The sequence below is a fragment of the Protopterus annectens genome, chromosome 10.part0, assembly GCF_019279795.1.
Source record: "Protopterus annectens isolate FY-2018-M chromosome 10.part0, PAN1.0, whole genome shotgun sequence".
NCBI lineage: Eukaryota > Metazoa > Chordata > Ceratodontiformes > Protopteridae > Protopterus > Protopterus annectens.
Genome location: NC_056744.1, coordinates 1664681274 through 1664705786, shown reverse-complemented (window position 1 = coordinate 1664705786; position 24513 = coordinate 1664681274). Strand labels below are relative to the sequence as shown.

Below are 24513 nucleotides of genomic sequence, written 5' to 3'. Positions count from 1 at the left end.
GGCTAAGGCCTTCACACAATACCCCACTCAGGCATCATAGATAAGCTCAACAGCTTAAAAGTAAACCCTTATGTCACTAGATGGGTTGCAAACTGGCTAAAGGACAGAATCCATAAAGTTAAAATCGCTGGAGCAATGTCAGACTCAAAGCCAGTCACAAGTGGTGTCCCACAGGGATCTGTCCTGGGACCCCTCTTGTTCGGCATTTATTTCTCAGATGTTAAAGCAAACATGGGAGGGCTGTGGCTGACAAAGTTCGCAGATGACTGCAAACTAGGCGCCATAGTCGATACACCAGCAGACACACACATCCTACAAAATGGCCTCACAGAAATGGACAACTGGTGCCGGAGTCACGGCCTTAAACTAAATGCCAAAAAATGTATAGTCATCCCCTTTGGGAAAAACAAAGTACCCACAAATTATCACATAGACAGCAACCCACTGAGTACGGAAAAAGTAATCAGAGACCCAGGGACCCAAGTCGACAGCAACCTCTCATTTGATACCCACGCTGCCAAAGTGGTTAGATAAACATTCTTCCTTGCACACCTCATCATGAAGGGATTCACATCCAGATCCAAGGATGTCATTGTACCCCTATATTCCTCCCTCATCAGACCCATGATTGAGTACAATGCCCCATTTGGTATGTACCTCACCCGGCATTTGCAACAGCTGGAGAGACCACAAAATTACCTCACCAAGAGGATCAAGGGTCTCCAACATGTCTTATTCTGCCAGACTAAAGAAACTTCAGCTCTATTCAGTAGCATACCGCCTGCTCAGAGGTGATCTCTGCCTGACGTACAAGGCCATGTCCAATCAGGATCTGATGGACATGCTCCACCTCAAAAAATCCAAGTCCATCAGGACCACGAGAGCTAAAGACTTAAACCTCGGCACAAGTATGAATAGGACATGCTGGAGGGATAGATTCATAACCCAGAGGCTCCCCATGCTTTGGAACAAGATCCCAGTTTGTATTAGGCAAAGCCCCTCACTGACTCTCTTCAAGAGAAATCTTGATGAGTGGATGGGAGATCGTAAATTTACCCCAGGGGTCACATCTGTGTCACTGCTAGACAGGGGCACAGTAAACCAATTCTATTATATAAGGGGACCTTCATTGTGTCACTACTAGACAGAGGCACAGTATTCTAAATTTATTCTGTACATTTTTTGTACCATTTCATGGGGCGGCATAAGCCACATCACTATGGCTAGGCTTACAATTGCCCCAGGGCAGATAGCCTAGTACTATACTATGAAACTATGATAATAATCAGAAAAGTTTAATTTCTCTATAAACTGGCTAAAGCTAAGTTACTATAATACAAACAGGAATTGCAATATGAAGTCAGAGAGAAAAAAAGGGTTGTGGTATATTTAGAAAGAGAGTCAGGGTATAGAAATTGACAGAAGGAAGGGAGTGAGTGAAGAAGGGAGAGTATGGAGGTATAAGGTATGAACATGTACTTTTTCAAAATTTAGGGATATATCTTTTTTTCTTGTATTACATGTCCATCATCCTGTGTATTCAACACCTGCATGTCAACTCAGTTCTGACTGCCACACTTACAGCATCATAAGATACATATTCTGCAATGCGAAGGCCCTGCTCCATTCACTAGTGTAAGTATATACAGTAAAAAATTGGCTGTAGGAGAGAGTGTGTGTGAGTGAGTGGTACGAATGAACTACCATGGCAGGAGTAACCACCTGGTGGCATAAAGCTTGACTCAAGATGATTGTAACTGCTGAAGTGACAGCCCAACCCAATGTGCAAAATGGGAAAAGAGATTGAGGATGCATTAAACAGTAGCATTTACTGTAGCATATATACAGCTACCAGCACTAAAACTCTCCAAAAATGAGAATAAGAAAGCAGCCCCAGTACTTAATTATACTGGGCATTAAACCAGGCATGTCTAAAGTTCCCTGTGCTTTCTCCTATCAACCTGGTGAACTTGGGCATCCTGAGGCAATGTAACAACTATGTACACAGACAACCCCCTCCTCCTATGCCACAGCACTATGACCTGTGAGAGATGCACATATATAGCCAAACTGGAAGCCAAGCACTCTCCAGCTAAGACTGAATCAGCCAGTCAGGAGGAGAAGGTTAACACCTACACCATACCACATTCAACACATAGCCCTCCAGAACATACACCACCACAGTCCTCACATAGAAATACAAAACACATACTTACCTTTGTAGAGGCTCTCAATAAAAATCTGCCCAAACAACAGAGACCTCCGAAGCAGAAACACAAACAACCACCACATCCCAGCACAAAACATTAAACACACAGCTAACACAAACAGTGTGCCATACCACCAAAGCCCCTAAGGCAAAACAACTTACTCACCACACTAGTCATAGGTGACTCAATAGTAAGGCACACTGATGTCCCACTCACCAGGCTAAATAAAGAGAAAGTTACGGTCAGCTCCCTGTCGGGTGCCAGGATACGCCACATAACACATGCACTCAGGTCGCTCCACAACAGGTACAAATATGACTCTGTCATTGTCCATGTCGGTTTGAATGACTTGGGACATACCTCCCTGGACTACAAGAAAAGAGATGTAGAGGAGCTCTCCAATCTTGTAGCCCAGGCAGGTATGACCCCTAGCCCTGAGTAGCATCCTACCGTCACCCAAAATGATACCACAGTACAAACAGAAAATTATTTACTATAACAGTTGGCTAAGTTTCTGGTGTCATTCTAAGGGGATCCAGTATCTGTCTGCTTGGGATGACATGATTGACAGACCTCGATGCTTCACCAGAGATGGCCTGCACCTGTCACCCCTGGGATTCTGGATACTGGCCAATACTCTTGCTGCCCCTAGAGTGCCTTTTTTAGGCAATGTCCTGAAAACAAAACTACCACCTTAACAGTCACAAGCAAACAAAATCTAAGGGTTTTGCTAATCAATGCTAGAAGCCTAAATCTCAAAATGCATCCACTCAATGCACTCCTAAAAATGGAGAACATTGACATCTATGCAGTGACTGAGACCTGGTTCAGGGCTTGGGAGAGCACCCCTGCATTACTCGGCTATAATTCTTACCACACCTTTCGGCTCCCAAATCTCAATCGAAGCACTAAAGGTAGAGGTGCCTCCATATTCATAAAAGATATGCACACTTCCAGACAAATAGCCCAACATAATAAATCTGAGATACTTCGGGTGCAACTAACACTGGGAAAAACTGCAATCCAGATTGTACCTTGCTACAGACCCATCAATATGTTCCAAGAGTCCCACTCCACATTCCTAAATGCACTGGAAAATATTAGGGTACAATCCAATACCCTTATACTGGGAGATTTTTAACTACCCCTCCATTAATTGGGAAAATTACTCATATACTAACACACTAGCTCAAAGTTTTCGGGAATTTATCAATTCCAACACCCTAGACCAACTCATTCTTACCCCCACCGGGTTAGAAACATCCTTGACCTGGTCATTACCAACAACAAAATTCCTCCCTGATCAGATCTGACCACAAACTTATCACCATGGACATCCACATCCCACCCATAACACCATTAAAGGAAACCATTAAAAAAAAAACTTCTCCAAAGCCAACTTTGGGCTCCTGAAATCGCCCACACAGATGGAACATAGGTGTACGACTGTTGAATCATACACCAATGCACTGTAAGAGCACATACACATCTGCATGGAATGGGCCATACCCAACAGCACCAAGACACTCTCCTCCAAAAGAAGGAAGCCAATCTGGTGGACCCCTACCATAAACAAACTCTACAAAAGAAGAAAAAAACTGTTGCAGAAGAGAGTGAAATCCCAAGACTGGAAAAACTCTCGTTAGTCTCAACAAAAAAACTGAGATACCTTATCAAATCATCTAAAGCCTGTTATGAAAACAAAATTGCTGCAGATTCTAAATACAACTGTGAAGACTGGTAGAGATGGGTGAAGGCTGCCAGCCTAGCCAGATAGAATTTTACAGATAATTCTATCATTTGTAAATATGAATGTTGAACTACAAGCTTGTTTGTTTAAATGAAAGAGTATGCTGTGAAATGCTGAACTTAAAACAATGTGGCAACATTGCCATCTGCTGTAAAGAAAGCTAAGTCAAGCATTTCTTGTTGGTCCTTTGAAATTAAAATGATTTCATCACTGCCTTTGATGTTTACAATTCGGCTCCGGCCAAGCTAGATGAAGGCTTCCTGCCTATTGTTTTAAGGCTAAAATTAATGACCAGAATTTACATATGGAATGTCCTTTATTGCTCGAAGTGTAAACGAATGTAAATGACATTTCTGTCAGCCTGGGAACACCAGGAAAGTGTGACATTATGTAATGTTTTAGCAGAACTGCAGTTTCAATTTAAACAGTAAGAACCAGAGATTAAGCATTTTGTCTTGATATTCAACTCATCAGCACTCTGCCTGTTGTGTTATGTAAGTTATCTTATACTTGTATTTTCTTTTAGAGAGGTAGAAATTAGAAAGTTTAGACAAGTGTTTTTCTGTGATGTCAGAACTGTAATACTGATTTATTTTAAGTATTTCTGTGTGATCTCTGAACTTTTGACTAGCACTGTTTAGTAGAAAGTATTGTCTTGTGGTTTCAATTATTTATTATTAAATATTTTAAACTATTTAATCTGAGGCTGGTTTGTGTAGAGCTAACTTAAGCTCTTAAGAGTACTTGCATGCCTTTGGTAAAACTCTACAAGGCCACTCTAATAGCTTTAGCCCTGAGCTATACTACTAATTGGATATTAATATTGCACAGTAATAAATGGACACACTTTTAAGGGCCTTTGCGTAGCTTATAATATTAGCTGGGTGGTGGCAGCTGCTACTACAGTATAGTCTGGGTAAAAGGGGCACAGATGGAGAACCTGTGCCAACCTTCCCCAGAAGTGTCTGTGTGGTTGTATAACCTCTTATCTCAAAGTGTGTGTGTGTGTGTGTGTGTGTGTGTGTGTGTGTGTGTGTGTGTGTGTGTGTGTGTGTGTCAGCTACTGGGGCAGGGACACGAAGCAATGGTTGGACAGAGAGGGTGCTGGAGATTTTAGCTTGCCCAGCTAGGCTGAGATCTGGACCCTATAGCTGTGCCAGCGGGGAGTTTTACTGGGGACCCAGGGAGCAAAGGAGTGACCAGCCCCGGACTGACTGTGATCGCTGTGTCCTCTTAAGGGAAATTGAACTTTACTGTGTGTATTTGTTATCCTTTCCTCATATATGAGATGCTCTCTCTGGTGTTAGTGGCAAGGATTGAGGCTCCTTGATTGCTGGGCCAGGGCCAGGGCACAGGCATCACATTTGTGGTGGCAGTGGTGGGATATCCACATCAAATATTAATTAGGTGGCAAATACTAATTGGCTTGTAGTGGTGTGGGTAGAGTGAATCCTGTAGCCTGTGTACAGTGAGCTTTGAAGGTGTATTGTACTCTAAATCAGCCACACACTGAAAACTCAGAGTTCAGATCACAATTGTTTTATTTCTTTTGATAGCTTAGTTAGTCATGGTGAGCAGGCAGCATGTCAACAGAAGAGTATGGAAAGCTGACAAGGAGCCAGCTGGCGGAGATGTGCCAGGCTAGGGGAATGGTGTATGAAAACCTAAGGCAGACCTGATTGCAGCCTTGGCTACAGCTGCATCAGAAAACAGCAACCAGGAGGACAATCAGACTGGCTGTGGAGATATAATTCCCTCTGAGAATGGACAGCTCAACCTTTCTGCAGTGGACTTAAAAATCCAGCTGGAGCTAAAGAGACTTGAGTTGGAGGCCAAGCATGTAGAATTAGAAGCAAATGAGAGACTGCAACATCTGTGGGCTGAGGAGAATGAGAAACTGTTATGTCTGCAAGGTGAGGAACAAGAAAGGCAGAGGCAGCATGAGAAGATGCTGACTCTTCGCCAGAGTCTTGGCAGTAATGGGGAAGGGAGTAACTAGACCCCAGAAGCACAAAAGGTCAGTAGATGTATTCCGCAGTTTAAAGTCATTTTGATAGTTTCATTCATATGTTTGAGAGGGTATGTAAAGAGTATGAAGTTGACCAAGGGCTTTGGGTACATTCTTGACCCCCTTACTCCATGGTAAAGCTGTAACTGTTCTGTCGAAAATGTCTGACGTTGCATGTTTCGATTATACTGCTGTTAAGAAAGGTCTTTTAAAACTGTTTAAGCTAACACCTGAAACGTATAGGAAAAAGTTTTGTGAGCATAGACGCAAGGCAGATGAAAGTGTGTGTGAATTTGCTGCTGAACTGTGCACTTATTTCCATAGGTGGGTGAGTGGATGTCAGGTCACCAGTTTTGAAGGGCTGGCAGACACTTTAGTGAGGAAACAAACCCTTAGCATTTTGTCTGAGGACATGAGGATCTGGTTAGCTGATAGACAATGTGCTACTTCAGATGAGTTGGGGAAGAAGGGAGACCTATACATGACAAGCAAGGCAGCCCTGCACAGGAAGGGGACCCCCAGTACTGCTCATGGGTCTAAAGGAACCTATGGCGGGCAGCACAGACTGCCACAACAGAATCTGCCAGTAGCAGGGGAAGCCACTAGTCCAGGTACATGGCCAGGAACTAGGGTTAAATTTTTTTGAATGCAACCAGTGGGGCCATGTGGCATACAGGTGTCCACAGAGGCAAGGTGGGGAACTAAAGGTGAGGGAGCCAGTAAGTGGGAAAGACAAAATGCCAATAGTAGGTTGTCTTGAGACAACAGGGGTACTAAACTACCATCCTGCAGATGTCCTGAGAGGAAAGGATTTGGATGAGGCAGTATCATGTGCTTATGCAGTTACACGCAGTCAGGCTTGGAGACAAGCATGTGGGTCTGGTAGCCTGGGGAGACCCAGACAGACTGCATACTTGCAGCCAGGACTGGTGAGGTGGTTACTTCAGGGAGTGAGCTATGCTGTAGCAGTGAGACTGAAGGTGAGCCACAGCTGCTTGTGGGTACTGATGGTCCCTTGGACAGAGTAACTGCAAAAGTAGAGGTGAATAGTAGTACCCAGGCTGACAGTGAGCCACCACTGTCAGAGGATGTCATACTTCCTGTGGAAGGGGAGCTGGGAAGGGTTACAAGGAGAGAGTTGTGACAAGCCCAGCTCTCAGTCCCAACATTGCAAGGCCTGAGGCAGGTAGCTAGGGAGGCACCTGATTCTCAAGGAAAGGGGGAATCTGTATACTAGGACAAAGGGTTACTGTACAGAGAGTGGACCCCTGAGGGAGAGCTAGAAGGTGAGAGTACAGCAATTGGTAGTACCTAGAGCCTACCATCTGGAGCTTCTAGACATAGCCCATGATATTCCCTTTGCAGGTGATATGGGCATAAAACGTACAAAGGCATATTATGCAACTTCTTTTGGCCTGGAATTTCCAGAGATGTAACAGGGTACTGCAGGACCTGTGAGCAGTGCCAACAGGTAGGCAAGGCAGGAGACAAGGTGAGAGCTCCTTTGATGCCTTTGCCTGTGACTGAGAAGCCATTTCAGAGGGTAGCTATGGATATTGTGGGTCCTCCAAATAACCCAAGTTCCACAGGGAAAAAGTATATCCTAGTGGTAGTGGACTACACTACACGATACCCAGAGGCAGTGGCTTTGTCCTCCATTGAGGCAGAGAAGGTGGCAAATGCTTTTTTAGAGATTTTCAGCAGGGTAGGTTTCCCAAAAGAAATACTGCCTGACAGAGGTACCAATTTCATATCAGATCTGCTGGCTTGTCTGGGGAAGTCCTGTGTGGTGAAGCACATGAAGACCACTCCCTACCACCCCCAGACCAATGATCTTGTTGATAAACTCTACAATCAAGTCCATGCTATGGGCATTTGCAGATCAGTTTAAGAGGGAGTGGGACAAATGTTTGCCCCATCTGTTGTTTGCTTACAGAGAGGTTCCTCAGGAATCCACAGGTTTTTCACCTTTTGAGTTACTGTATGGGCATAGGGTGAGGGGACCTCTAGATTTAATTCGAGATGAGTGGGAAGGTGAGTACGAGTCTCACAAGGAGTCTGCTGTGGCATATGTCCTAAACCTCAGGACAAGGCTTAGGGAACTCATGGGCTTGGTCCAGGAGAACCTGGCAGAAGCCCAACAACAGAAAAAGGTGTGGTATGACAGGAATGCTTGAGCTAGAGAGTATGCTGTGGGGCAGCAGGTTCTCATTCCCGTCAGACACAACAAGCTGCAAGCAGCTTGGGAGGGTCCCTACATGGTGGTAAGAAAGGTAAGTGATGTTAACTACATGGTGGAACTGCTAGGCAGATGGTAGGAGCACAGAATGTACCATGTTAACATGATGAAACCTTACCATGACAGGGAGGCCCTTGTGCTAAGCATTTGCAGTGAATTGCAGGAGGAGTCTGAGGGAGATTTCGGGACTGATCTCCTCAGTGAGGCTCAGGCTGACACCTCAGTGGAAGGGGTAACAATGTACAGCAGCTATCTTCTACCCAGGTTCGAGAAATCCAAGCAGTGGTGCAGGAATTTAGGGACATGTTCACTGGGAAACCAGTGTTCACCCACCTAGTGCAGCACCAGGTGGATACAGTGCCACAAAGGCCTATTATGCAGGCCCCTTATAGGGTGCCTGAGAGAGTCAGACAGACCCTGAGGGAGGAGGTACAGGAGATGTTGGAATGAGGGGTGATTCAAGAGTCCAACAGTCCCTGGGCCTCCCCAGTGGTGCTGGTGCCAAAGAAGGATGGCAGCACCAGGTTCTGTGTGGACTACAGGAAATTAAATAGTCACACCGAGACAGAGGCTTACTCCATGACTAGGACAAATGAGGTCCTAGAGCAGCTGGGTGGGGCTAAGTATCTTACAACCATTGATCTTACCAAGAGTTACTGGCAGGTGCCCTTGACTCCCAGTGCTAGAGAGAAGTCAGCCTTTGTGACTCCTTTTGGCTTGTATGAGTTCACAAAGATGCCCTTTGGGATGAAGAATGCCCCAGTGACTTTCCAGAGGCTGGTAGATCATATCCTAGCAGGAGGGTTTGCCCTTGCTTACCTGGATGATACCGTCATCTACAGCCATTCCTGGCCAAAGCACCTTCAGCATGTCAGGGAGGTGCTGGGCAGACTACAGAGGGCAGGGCTGACCATTAAGCCGAGCAAATGTCAGGTGGGTATGGCGGAGGTCTCCTACCTAGGACATAGAGTGGAGAGTGGGGGAGTGGTAAGATAAGGCCAGAACCTGCCAAAGTGGAACCCATTCAGGCATGGCCTGCACCTCTTAGTAAAAAGCAGGTGAGGGCATTTTTAGGGAGAGCAGGGTACTACAGAAAGTCTGTCCCCAGTTACATTACCATAGCTGTTCTCTTCACAGACCTGACAAGGAGGAACAGGCCAGATAAGGTAGTGTGGACCCCAGCATGTGAGCAGGCATTCCAGAAACTTAAAGAAGCTTTGGGAGGTCCCTCTGTGTTAGCCAGTCCAGATTACAGCAAAGAATATGTTGTGCAGGTAGATGCTTCAAACCATGGGGTGGGGCTATACTTAGCGGGGGCTATACTTAGCCAGATTTATTCAGAGGGGGAAGAGCACCCAGTGGTTTATCTCAGTTGTAGGCTCCAACCCAGGGAGGAGTGCTATGCAGCTGTAGAAAAGGAATGTCTAGCCATATTGCGGGCACTGCAAAAACTTCAGCCTTATCTTTATGGAAGGAAATTCACTGTCATGACAAATCACAACCCTCTAACATGGTTAAACAGAGCCAGTCAGCAAAACGCCAAGTTGCTAGGATGAAACCTGGGGTTGCAAGCATATATGTCAGTGCAGCACCACAGTGGGAGTAGCAATGCCAGTGCAGATGGGCTCTCAAGACAGGGAATGGTGTAGGTATACTCAGATTGACCTAACCCTCTCAAGCAGTGTTTCTCAAGGGTCACTTGGAAAACTAGCTTGAGTTCTCCAGGGGGGAGAAATGTGAAGACTGGTAGAGATGGGTGAAGGCTGCCAGGCTAGCCAAATAGAATTCTACAGATAATTCTATCATTTGTATATATGAATGTTGAACTACAAGCTTGTTTGTTTAAATGAAAGAGTATGCTGTGAAATGTTAAACTTAAAACAATGTGGCAACATTGCCATCTGCTGTAAAGAAAGCCAAGTCAAGCATTTCTTGTTGGTCCTTTGATGTTTACAATTCGGCTCCGGTCAGGCTAGATGAAGGCTTCCTGCATATTGTTTTAAGGCTAAAGTTAATGACCAGAATTTACATGTGGAATGTCCTTTATTGCTCTAAGTGTAAAATAATGTAAATGCAGTTTCTATCAGCCTGGGAACACCATTAAAGTGTGAAATGATGTAATGTTTTAGCAGAACTGCAGTTTCAATTTAAACAGTGAGAACCAAAGATTATTAAGCATTTTTGACTTGAGATCCAACTCATCAGCACTCTGCCTGTTGCCTTATGTAAGTTATCTTAGACTTGTATTTTCTTTTAGAGAGCTAGAAATTAAAAAGTTTTGACTAAGTATTTTTCTGTGATGTCAGAACTGTACTACTGATTTATTTTAAGTATTTCTGTGTGATCTCTGAACTTTTGACTAGCACTGTTTAGTAGAAAGAATTGTCTTGTGGCTTTAATTATTTATTATTAAATATTTTAAAACCTTTTAACTGTGGCTGGTTTGTGTAGAGATAACTTAAGCTCTTAAGAGTACTTGCATGCCTTTGGTAAAACTGTACAAGGCCACTCTAATAGCTTTAGCCCTGGGCTATACTACAAATTGGATATTAATATTGCACCATAATTGGACACCCTTTTTAGGACTTTTGGGTAGCTGAGAATATTAGCTGGGTGGTGGCAGTCGGTACTACCGTATAGTCTGGGTAAAAGGGGCACAGATGGAGAACCTGTGCCAGCCTTCCCTAGAAGTGTCTGTGTGGTTGTATAACCTCTTATCTCAAAGTGTGTGTGTGTGTGTGTGTGTGTGTGTGTGTGTGTGTGTGTGTGTGTGTGTGTGTGTGTGTGTCAGCTACTTGGGCAGGGGCACGAAGCACTGGTTGGACAGAGAGGGTGCTGGAGATTTTAGCTTGCCCAGCTAGGTTGAGATATGGACCCTATAGCTGTGCCAGTGGGGAGTCTTATTGGGGACCTGGGGAGCAAGGGAGCGACCAGCCCTGGACTGACTGTGATCTCTGTGTGCTCTTAAGGGAAATTGCACTTTACTGTGTGTACTTGCTATCCTTTCCTCATATATGAGACGCTTCTCTGGTGTTAGTGGCGAGTATTGTGGCTCGTTGATTGCTGGGCCAAGGCACGGGCATCACAACAACCACAAGGCATTCTATAGCTATGTCAAGAATATACATGGCAAATCTCAGATCTGCTCTGAGTTACAGCGTAATGGCAATACATATACAGAACCAAGTGATATTGCCAACATATTGGCCAACAGGTTCAGTGTGAACTTCACCACCCCTTCACCCCCCAAATGGCTAATCTCAATACCTGAGGAATGCCAAGCCCCTATCATCACGACTATACAGGTAAAAACTGCACTGTCCAAAGCCAAGAATACAGCTTCCATGGGACCTGACAATATCCCAGGCTGTGTCCTACATGAACTACAAAATGAACTGGCACCACACCGGAGTACCATGTTCAATCACAGCCTCACTTCAGGCTTTGTTCCTGCAGAATGGCACACTGCTACAGTCATCCCACTCCACAAAGGGGGAGCAACTACAGATCCTGGAAACTACCAACCCATTAGCCTGATGAGTCTGATATGCAAGGCCATGGAGCAAATCATCATGGACCTTATAAACAGGGATATAGGGAATCCCCAAACTCTGGACCCCATGCAGTTTGGGATTGTGAAAGGCAGATCATGCCTGCTCAACCTGATAGACTTCTTCGAGTTTGTCACCAGAGCTGTGGATGAGAGCAAGGTAGTGCACACAGCTTACCTAGATCTTGCCAAGCCCTTCAACAACATACCTCATTCAGGAATCATAGATAGACTCACTAAACTGGGCCTAAACCCTTATATCAAGATGGGTGGCCAACTGGCTCACTGACAGAACCCACACTGTAAAAGTAGCAGAATCTAAATCTGCCTACAGACCAGTTACAAGTGGTGTTCCACAGGGATCGATCCTGGGTCTCCTATTCGGCATCTATTTCTCTGAAGTCCAAGCCAACACAAAGGGACTCTGGTTGACAGAGTTCGCAGATGACTACAAATTGGGAGCAATTACAAATTCTCCTATGGATGTAGACATCCTACAACAAGGCCCCACTGAGACCAATAACTGGTGCAAGTTCCATGGCCTCAAGCTCAATGCCAAAAAGTGCAACGTCATTCCCTTTGGGAAAAATTCAGTGCCAATAAACTATCACATTGGCAGTAGTCCACTAAACACCGAAGGAGTGATAATAGATCTGATGACACAGGTTGACAGCAACCTCTCCTTTGATAACCACATTGCCACTGTGGTCAGAAAGTCCTTCTGTGTAGTATATCTCATCACAAAAAGTCCTTCTATGTAGCACATCTCATCACAGAAGGTTTCTCATCCAGAAAGAAAGTGGTCATAGTCTCTCTTTACTCGTCCCTCATTAGACCTGTTATTGAATACAACACCCCATTTGATATGTACCTCGTCAGACACCTACAACAACTGGAAAGGCCACAGAAATACCTAACCAGGAGGATCTTGGGCATCAGATATATACCTTACACTGACAGACTCAAAAAACTCCAGCTATACTCGATCTCACATCGCCTACTAAGAAGCGATCTCTTCTTGACATTCAAAGGCATGTCCGATCCAGAGCTGCTAGACACGCTACACCTAAAGAAATCCCAATCCCTCTGTGCTGCACAGTACAGGGACCTAAACCTCATTACCACCATAAACAGAACATGCTGGAGGGACAGGTTCCTAACCCAGCGACTTCCCATACTCTGGAACAAACTTCCCATTCACGTCAAGCAGAGTACTTCACTGGCCCTTTTCAAGAGAAATCTTGACGAATGGATGGGCAGCAGAAGTTCACACCGGGTATCACTTCAATGGCCTTGCTTGAAAGGGGCACGGGAAACTGTGGATCGCAGTCACCCCGGGGATCACCTCGGTGCCTTACTCGACAAGGGCATTGGGAACTAACATTGGGCAGCATGATGCCAGGGAAATTCTTGTGCTAGGCTTGTAGAGGCTCCAAGGCCATTAGGCTAATACACACCTATGAACCTATGAAGTACTATGGATTGACAGGCACACAAAGATTGGACTAAAATGCACTATAAATTAAACAATTGTATCATTTTCAAAAACACAAGATTTACGAATAAAATAACCATTGTAAAGTGAGAGTACAGCACTTCAGGACAGTGGGTAAAACATTTACTACCAACTCTTTATCATCATGTACTATTGTAAGACAACAGCTTGAACGGTCGTGCAGATAATTATGTTAACAAATGCCTGCACAAATCAAGTTCAGATACACAAGTAAAATATTACAAAATAACCTGTACTGCCCAAGGAGAAATACCAAAAAGGTATACAGATGCCATATGCATTTCTTCTACATTACTTATCTATAAGACTAATGGAATTAAGCACTGACTTTACTTACATTTATATCTACAATTCCCTTTTCATGATGGTTTTGCATGTATTTAAATTCTTTCACTTTGGATTCTAGAGATGGTAAAGTTGTTTTTATCTTGTCCTGTGGATTGAACAAAAATAATAAAAACAAAAGCATAATTAAACCACGTGAACAACAAGACCATGAGCTGCAAATATACTTTGATGACCTTCAGTTACAAGGACAGCATAAAACACCAAGATGTCTACTATATCCATCACCAATGCCTGTAAAGTGCCAGGACAGGCATAAAGACACTGCTATGAACTTTAAGACCCATTAGTGTAGTGCTAGGTAAGCAAAACTATAATTAACTTTATGAGCTTTAAGGACTCGATAAGTAGAACCTTTAATAATATCTTTAAATGAGAATAAAGGCATACAGTCTTAGAAAGGGGTGGTCTCCATCAGGCAACTAGGATAAAATGAAGCAAAACACTGAAAAACTACTGCAAACACAGTTTGGTTATTAATAGCTGTCCAATTCAGAAAGGGGATTAGACTGTGGACAATCCCTCTCCAAACTCACAAACACATACACCAGGTGGCCCACTTCCCTACCCAGTGGGTTAAGCCAGAAATTTTATAAAAATATCAAACTTCCTCCTGCACCCCTAAAACTCCCCTATCTTAAGTATGCTTTCCCAAGTAAAGGAAAGATGTTTCAATGTATTGTATTCAAAAATGAATGTTTAGAAAATGTATTTCTCCATGTTACAGACTACCTTTACTCCAAAAATCAAACAGTATCTTCCTTGGTTGCATATCTCCCCTAAATGCTATTTATTTTTGTACTTTACCAACCCCACTGATGCATGTCTGCCATGTTCCCCAATCCATACTTTTCTAGTCCAGTTCTGGTTATGAGGTAAAGCAGGAGGCACCAAGACAACATAGTTCTGAGGGATAAAACAAACAAGTAAATCTGAAAGAATGTCCTAAAACAGACAACACTGACTGATTACTGGTTAAAATAATTTCCAGTGATCACTAAAACAAACTGCATGAAAAGATTAAAGAGGCAAAGACACAAAGCAGCTAAAAGCAACGTAGGAAAGGAGTCTTGTAAACCAGGAAAACTGGCAGAGGAGACAACTGCCCGTTATGGAATACATTCTGGTAATTCCGCTCTACAATACAGAATATGAATAAAAAACACAAGAGACTACAACAAAGAAGAAGATCATAAACTCTGTGCAATGACTAGAAGGAAAGATGCTTAAAACAACCAGATTACACAACCTACATTCAAGAATCCCTCAAAATATAGGCTACATTAAATTAAAAAAAAAAAAAGTTTTGATACTGCAGCCCAGAATGAGATTTGTATAACTTAGAAACAAATTTTAAATAAAGATATGCTGTCTTCTGTACTAGATCAGAAGGTTGTCAGTACTTTCTCCACACCAGGTATATGGATTCATGTTCCATGTTCCAGTACTGACCCTGCATTGCAGTTTGTGGGGTCCTGTACTTCTGCAGATTCATGCTTTAGAGTAAATATTAAATAAAGGTCCCATCTGTATGGGTTGATAAGAATCTAGTTGGATGCTAAGGAGCCTATCACATTTCCTGAAGGCTATAAAAGGGTTTTTTTTTTAATTTAGATAGTTTTGTTTTACATATTTCTAATATCATATACATCTAAAATCTTAACTTTACCCCCACTGCCCCACTGTTATTGTTAGCAAAATTTTACTCACTTAATTCTTTATTTAGTTTATTAGTCTTTTCACACCATCCCTTCAATATATACCGTAAACATGATACAAACTGTCTTCTTAATTTCTTGTTTTTCTTCTTCTCTGCATTATGCAATTTATTTACCCCAATGTAAATGTTCATTCTTAAACACCAAAACCAAAAACCAAAAACAAAAAGAACTGCAAATCCAACAGAAGAGCAGAGAGCAATAGAGTCTTAAAACACTATTTTATTTCGACCACGTAGCACAAAGCAAGAAACTATACCACGCTACACTGAAACATTAACGCTCTTAAACACATTCATTACCTTTTCGCAATAATCTTTAACTGTTTTACATTATGAAAACATTTAATATTTGCTCAAAAAGTACTTTTTTTTTCTTCAGATCCCTTATTTAGCACGTGCTTTTTTTTGTTCTTTAATTTGTTTGCCCCTGCTCCCTGCTAATCATTCATTGCTTTCTCAGAAAACTGGTCCATCCAAGCCCCATCATCATGGCAAAGATAAGGGACACTGAACATCATTTAGGGCAAGAGTTAGGGATGCTATTACATTTTTACACTTTGACTCCCTAATCCCAATGCATACATGCCATACTGCTCCAGGGTTTGTTATGCACTGGGGGTATCAGTGACAGCATGTAACTTACTTTGGCAAGTAATGTAACCACCAAGACTGCTCTTTCCACCTCTAAACCCAGCACTCCCGCATAATTGCTGATCTTCATTAGAAATTCCACTGCAGGAACAAGCACCCAGAATAAATGCACTCTTCCCCTTCTTCTTGAAGAGTTGGGAGCTGACAAAAATCGCATAATGTCTCTCTTCCCACATGCTCAATCGGTGCTTTTAACTAAATCTATTCATTACTAACCTCAACAAAAATCACAAAATTACTGTGTTTGTATAATTTGTTGATGCCTATCACTCACAGTTTTTCTTTTCTACTATGTCCTAATACATCACAATCCAATAAAACCCATCCAAAACACCTTTAGAGCCATTATTTTCAGTTTTTGGGTATATTTTCTGTATCTAACTTCTACAACATCTTTTGTTATATTATGAATAATCAACTTTCTTCTCTCATTGTGGTTTATGTTATGTCAATACTCTTCCCAATACCTAACAGTAACAATTACCAACAGCAATTTACTTATCAATACATATTTTGCCAACATTATTTTATCCAAGACCCATAATAAATGCAACAATATCAAATGAGCCACTGAATTTAACAACCCCAAACTTATGTTTTTTGCCATTTTGAAACTCCCTCTTAAGAGTTTTTGTTTCTGAAGATAGCATATTCTCAGTATTCCAATATATACAGTTTTTCCCCAAATGCTTCATATTTTATTTCTCTTAAAGGCTCTTTCAGTTATCTATTTATCTTTTCACACTTCATCTGTAACACTAATGTTTCTGTTTGTGAAAAATATACACCTCCAATTTTAACCTTATTCTTTATGCTTTTCTTTGTTTAATTTTAAGCTTGCAATTCCTAACTGAATGTCCACCATTTTATATCTACTTAACTCATTCTTTAATGTTAATAATAAATTAAATCAGTATAATTTGCATCTAGTGGAGGATGAACCTCTTCCATGATAAAACTATAAACAGCTAGATGAATTAAGTACAATTCTCAATGGCTGTATTCTTCATCAACATAAATACTATAGCACTAGAGGTCATCTTTGTCAGACTTCTTTTTTATCCAACTTTTGTCTTTAACTATTCCTTAATCAAACGTTTCATCCACATCCTTTCATAAATGGTCTTAACCCCTGTCCATAGCCTTTTTTCCAACACCATCATTTTCCATGCTTGGACATCCATCCATCTACCCACGCACAACTCATGCTTGGTCCTGACAGACACAATCAATGCGATATATCAGGTTTGCCTTCTGTTCCCTTACTACACTATCTGTAAGTTATTGTATTGTAATAAACATTCCCTTTGCTTTTTTTTACCTATACCATAAATGCCATCACCTATTATACTAATTAAATACATTAACACATTTTTTTTGCAATATTCATATTAGTATTTATATAGCATAAAATTCAAATTTTATCTGCTTTTACTTCTTCCACGCAAATATATCACTCCAACTCAAATGGCTTCCTCATTTATTCCATGACTAAATCCTTCATTCACAACCTGTACAACACATTCCTTCTCCTTCTTTCCCATCATTTTAAACAGGAATGTGCAATACTATCTATTTCTGGTGTACTACTCTCTCTTACTTCCTTCAATATTTTATCCATGTATGATATGGTTTCTTTTTGCAGCTTTAGTCTTTTTACAAATTCAGGTTTAATTCCACACTTCATTTTTACATTTTTCAGCATACATCTTTCTCCCGTATTTGTAATGCAATATTGGTCATTTGCTACACATTTCTTCCCCTCTGCTAAATTTTCCAGTTCTTTTACTTTACACTCATCATATTTAACTTTCTATATGAAAAAGATGCAACCATTTCTTTTCTGAAAAGGAATTTTTGTCTACATAATATTTTTTTAAAAAAAAAACACCTGATGATTTACTAAGTCTATTATTTTTTCTATACAGCGTTTGTAATTTTCCTTTTTCTTAAAACAGCCTGAACTCCTCTGCTGTATGAACTGGTCAAACTCTTCTACCAATATCTTGTTTGTTTTCTCTCCTCGAGTCATTCTTTTTCTACTTCCATATACACACTTTCCCATATTTCTTCTTAAATATTCCCCATCGTTTCATCCAGGTGTCATACAAAGATGCCATATTAATAGGTTCATCCTAGAACCATTTTCTCTCTCTTTGTTAATTCTCCTTTCCCTTATTTATACTTCCCCAGAAGTGGCCTCAAATGTCAGACTATCAGAATATACAGTTATATCTACTTAACACCAACTGCTTCCAAACCTTCTGAAAACAAGAAATGACTGATTTCAGCTTTAAACTTGTTCCCCATCTGTCATTCCTCACATGCAATTAGCCACATTTTAACAATTCCTTACATTTATCATCTAAAACTTTATTAACATTCTTTTTCAAGCTACAGTTGAAATCACAGAGTATTACTGTAGCTATACTTACTACTACATAGCAGTATTTCCTTAATCATTTCAATGTCTCAACACTACAAATGTTTGGTATAGCCTTCAATCCACTACTTACCTTCTCCTCACTTTCCCTATTATCACATCCATTTATTTTATATCAGTTTTTTTATTAGCTTCACTGTTACTTTATAAAATTAATCAAATTCAAAGTACTGCCCTTCCTCATAATCTCTGAGACCAATCCCTTTCTGTATGGTTTAAAAATACAATATCTAGTAAAAATAAAATATCTTCAACCCTCTTACACCCATCCAGTACCACAAATGCCTTAAATCTCCCCTAGCACTGGTCACACTAACTTACACTCTAACACTTCTTATTTTTTGTCTTAACTGTTATACTTTAAATTTCTCTTTTCTCAATAGTCCCTTTTCTATCTTCTAGAACATCTTCCAAACTTTCATTAGTCTCATAATAATCTAATTGTACAAATATATTTTAATTTAATTAGCAGTTATTATGTACCATGAGTAGACTTAAGCAATGTTTCTGTATCTTTTCACATACAATTTCCATTTCCATTTTGGAGTATCTACAATATTACTAGTTTAAATAGTTTAACTAGTAAATATTCTTATCTTGCTGTCAATAATTCTAGTGATGGCATATCTCTAGGTTTAGCCGTCTCCTTGTTTTAAATTTAAAAATGCATCATTCAAAAAACTTCCATATCTCAGTTACAGTCTTGTCACTGTAATCCACTAATTACTTCCAAAATAACTAGCTACACAACTAGCAATTAACAACTGTCATTTGAATTAACAGTTAACTCTAACAAAGGCTAACACAAGTAGTCTCAATGATGCCTTGACAAGAGAAGGGAGAGGAAATCTACTACATTAATCTGACAAATTCCAGAATGCATATAATATCCAAGATATTTAATTTACTAGGTGTTTTAGTTAATTCACACTTGCAAATGTGCTAAATTTCAACCTACTTGAATTAATAGGTAAATCCCTCTTTTACTCCTGGTAAGTTTAAACTCCATCTTATAATTCCATTATAAACATTAACAGAATATATGAAACTCAGCAACTGATGATGTTTATAGTACTTTAATGTTATCCATGATCACAATCATGGGACCCCTACCAACTTCTGTTATATTATTTCTACAACAAAAAAGACATTTTATTTATTTTACATTTGTTTACCGGGATGGTCCAACTGGATATATGTCCATTTTCAGTGGACGCCCAGGGAGAAAAGCTCAAAGTTAGTAGATTACATTACATTAGTAACATTTGCAAATTAACATGGTTTGCAGTCTTCAGTAAGGATACAAACATTTATAGAGCATGGTAGGCAACTGAGAGTTCCACACGGATAAGGACTTTATCCCTTAATGAGCTCTAGATATGCCACAGAGCAAAGTCATATACATTTTTTTTGAAACAATGTAACTAAACTCTGTCATTACAGTTTTACATTTAACTTCTTGCCTGTAAAAGGTATATGTAGTTGGCTACTCCCTGGACGGGTGTTTTAATATCATTTTAGCGCTAACTACGCTAGACTGTGATGTTATGGTGTTTCATGTGTATGTTACTTACTCTAGAATGCATTAACTGAATGTCGCTAGAGCGGCAGTTTCGTTTCTAACCTACTGCTATGAATGTTTTTAACAAAAACTGCTAGTGTTGAACTACATTCTGTTAGAGACTTTCAATTGAGTGGAGGGACAAACTGTTCACTGCCTCAGGTGTAATTGTGACAACGTTTAACTAAAAAACTTTATATTCTGTTAAGTGACTTTAAGTAGAGTGCATAATGCTTTCATTGATTGTTTTTCATCGCTGCCTTCTAACCCTTGTTCCTGGCCTCCCTCTCTCATCCTAGGTGCTCCCTTGAATCGCAGCCCTTGAGATCCCCTGTATGTGAGGACTCAGTTAACTCCCCTGACAGAAACTAGAGCGAGTACGCCGCCTTCCAGCATCCATAAAAAAGGTGGTTAAACTAGTACCTTTTACTGTTAGCAGATCTCTGCCTATAGGATCCAAGGTTAAAATAGTTCTAGGCCATATTACCCCCTATCTAATGTGGAAACGGGCAACCAACTAGAATTTGGTGCCTGAAAAGTATAATCAGACTCTGAAAAAGGCTGTGTATTGGTACATTTATTTTAAAATTACAAGCAGAAAAAGCTGCGAATTGTACCTGAATCTGAAATTAACAGCAGATAAAAGGCTGTATTGCCCGTAGGGTTTCTCTGAAAAGAAAAGCTGTCCATTTCGCTGTGCGTGTTGCCCCGCTACGTTCGCCCTCGCTACGCTCGGGCTCTCTTCGCTCCCCTCCCTGCCCCCTATTCCCACCCGCCCCCACTACCTCCACATTTATAGCCATAAAACCACTCCCTCTAAAAACGGGTCCAATCCCTGCTGTTACCCAACAATTCTCCACCCAATCCCTGAAACTCCACCTACCTAGCATTCTTACCATTCCTGCTCGCTCCCTCTCCCTCTCATTCTATAACTATCCATTCTTTCCATTTTTCATTTGGTTATAGTATTTTCCATGGCCCATTATCACAAGTACTTAAACATGTGGTATTTCTTTCTTCTTCCTTTGCTATTAACCTCTTACTTTATAACATTGTACGAAACCCAAAATCTGGAATTACTCTCTACCACTACATCAGAGACCAATACTATTGGAACCAAATTCACCAACTATTTTCATGTTCATGGTACTTGGGAAGAATCAACCTCCTGCTCACTTCTACCTTATCCAACTACCGCAAATAGTAATAAAGGCCCCAAACTGAAACAAACTTATAAAATTTTAGATAAATTCCTAAAACTCATCTCCAAACTTAGACTTAATCTGCTTCCTCATGGTGATATACACCCCAACCCTGGTCCGACAAGCATTGACCAGCAGTCCTCTTCTAGTAATGACCTTATCTCCAACCCCGTCACTGCCCCCTACAAACTCTCTTCTAACCTGTCATCTTAATATCAGAAGCATAAACAACAAGGTACATGAACTTCACGCAGTTCTATTAGACCTTTCCCCAGACATCTTGTGTCTAACTGAAACTTGGTTAAAACCCACAACTACCGCCAATGAAATATTAATCCCGGGTTACAATATTCATCGGAGAGACCGAGTCCCTAAGAAAGGAGGTGGGGTTGCCATACTCTATAAAGCTGACCTAATTGTGTCTAATGACGTTATGCAACCACCTCAATTTAACAATGCAGAAATACTAATCTCCAAGCTTCAGATTAACAGCAAAAAATTTATCTATATTATTTGCATGTATATTCCCCCAGGAAATAATGTAGAAACTCTCGAATCCACCCTTTACTGGATTTCTACTCATTTCCCTCAAGAAACCTTAGTTCTTGGAGACTTCAACATAGATTGGAATACCTGTGCCCCCTCAGCTCCCACTACTCATATTAACCTCTACTCTTTCAAGCAAATTATTAATACCCCAACCAGGCTAGGGAAATCTAACCAGAAAGACAGTATACTTGACTGGGTGCTAATAAATAGTCACCCGGACCATTATACATCAGGTACTCTCCCCGATAGTTTAAGTGACCACCATCTTAAGTACATCATTAAGCATAAGATAATCATTCCTAAGCAACCTACACTCAGAGCTGTTAGAAACAAAAAGAAATTTGACTTAACTAAACTACAACTAGAACTTTCCTCTTGTAACTGGACAATACTAAAATATCTACCCCTAGAAGAAGCAGTGCTATACTTTAACAAAAAATTCCTAGAAATTCTTGATTCTCATGCTCCCATTCGCTCAAAGAAAACCAAAACTGTAGATGTTCCTTGGCTAACAAAAGAAACAAGGCAGAAAATTAATCTCAGAAATAAAGCGTGGTCTGCCTGGCGTACTACCAAACTCCCTCTGGACCAAATCAAATACAGACAACTTAGGAATGAAACCAAAAGGCAAATATTACTAGATAAAAGACAATACTACTATAAATTGCAAACTGACCACCAAAACTGCCCACAAAAATTCTGGGCTGGACTAAATCAACTTCTTCACCCTGGTTGTACTACTACCCCTGTCCCTGCCACACTCATTGATAAAACCCCTGTCGATGTCTCAAATAGTTTTAACCACTTCTTCACTGAGACAATTCAAACTCTATCTAATCAATTACCACCCAGCCCTCACACCTTAGACTCTCGAACACCCAATAATATTCCCCTACTTACCTTTCAACCTGTACCAACCTCATTTATTTGTAGATTAATTAAAAAACTAAAACCCACAACACTCTCTGCTGACCAACTCCCAGCTGAATATTTGCAAAAAACAGCTGAAGTAATTGCTTATCCAGTGTCAATCCTCATCAACCGCTCCTTAGCAGAGGCCAAAATCCCCGAGATCTGGAAGATATCATATGTAATTCCTCTCCACAAGGGAGGCACTTCCACTGATCTCTCAAACTATAGGCCCATATCCATACTTTCCCTCTAGCAAAAATAATGGAAAAATGTGTTCAGAAACAGTTCATGCAACACCTAATTGACAACCATCTACTGACTGATAACCAACATGGTTTCAGACCCTCCATAGCACTACCTCAGCCCTCCTTGCCTTCTCAAACACCATAAACTCCCATCGTAATAATAATAAAATCTCATCTGCACTATTTCTGGATCTGTCGAAGGCCTTCGATATGGTGGATCATAAACTTCTAGTTAATACATTGCCTTCACTTGGTCTGGACAATACTGCTGTACAATGGTTTATTTCCTACCTATCCGGTAGAAAACAAGCAGTTTTATGGCAGACCAAACTCTCTAACTTACTACCCAATACATTGGGGGTCCCACAAGGATCTATTTTAGGGCCGCTATTATTTTCCATCTTTATCAATGATCTGCATACAGTTATTCCTAATGCCAGTTGCATACAATATGCAGATGATTCTACGTTAATTTGCTCTGGTACAACCCCCTCAGATCTACAAGTGTTAACCCAGTCTACTTTCAGCAAAATAGAACATTGGCTCTCCAATCGGCGCCTGATTCTTAATCCTAAAAAAACTAAAATGTTGTTGTTTCTTCCAACAAACAGGTCCTGCCCCTTTAATTTTACTATCCAAGCTAGGGATGGGACCATAATTTCTCCAGACCTCTCAACAAAATTACTAGGGGTAACCATAGATAACAATGTAAACCAAATGATCAAGACCATTAATAAGAAACTAGGCTCCTTATATAGAATAAATAGCTTCTTGACCCCTCAAGCTAAAATGGCCATTGCCCAGACTCACCTTCTCTCATCTCTCCTGTACTCGTCCCCCTTACTTCATAACATAAGTAAAACTGTCATGAACAAACTCTCCAACTGCTACAATCATATTGCTAGGTTTGTTACTGGGTCACCATATAGGACCCATCATTGTACCAACTTAGCTAAGCTTAACTGGTCTGAGCTTCCTACCCTTATTTCTTTCAACCTACTAGTCCTTACACACAAAATTATATATAACCCTGAATATGCTCCTTCCCTCAAAATGCTGCTTCCTCTTTGTAACAATCCACGTCCATTGAGGTCATCCAACCGTCTCCTAATCCAAACATTCAAAACTAATAACTCTGCTGGTGACTCCCTTCTCAACAATGCTGCAGGTAAAATTTGGAACAAACTTCCCCATGATATTATATCTATGTCTACTTTAAGTCAATTCAAAGCTAAGCTAAAAACACATCTGGGTTCAATGCGAAATTGTCACTGCCTAAATCCAGGGTAGTTAACCTTCGGCTATACTAATAGGCATTACACCTGACTCTCCTACTTCTCCCTACTATCCTAAATCCTCTCCCTTTTTAAATAAATTATAAAGAACAACATATGTTCTAACTTTGAATGTAAAATATACTTCACTGTTATTCAAATTGTTTTTGTTACCTATGTTTGGAGCTTTTCTCCCCGGGCCTCCGCTGAAAATGGACATGTATCCAGTCGGATCCTCCCGGTCAACAAATGTAAAATAAATAAAAATAAAATAAATTTTACAGTCAAATGACAGATTTAGTTAGGCAAGATATCCAATACCAGGGGGTGGATGTTAG

At 40.8% G+C, this 24513-nt stretch overlaps 1 protein-coding gene across 2 annotated transcripts in view; it reads right to left on the bottom strand.

Moving 5' to 3' along the window:
- The window catches only part of LOC122813874 (zinc finger protein 578-like), an 890730-nt gene that overhangs the window by 180618 nt on the left and 685599 nt on the right, over positions 1-24513 (bottom strand). The window contains exon 2 of one of the 2 annotated variants that reach the window (XM_044086413.1): positions 13611-13706. The exons of the other annotated variant lie outside the window; for it this stretch is intronic. Coding sequence (XP_043942348.1) covers positions 13611-13706 — 96 coding nt within the window. The remainder of the gene's footprint in view (positions 1-13610; positions 13707-24513) is intronic. 2 annotated transcript variants of the gene reach the window in all.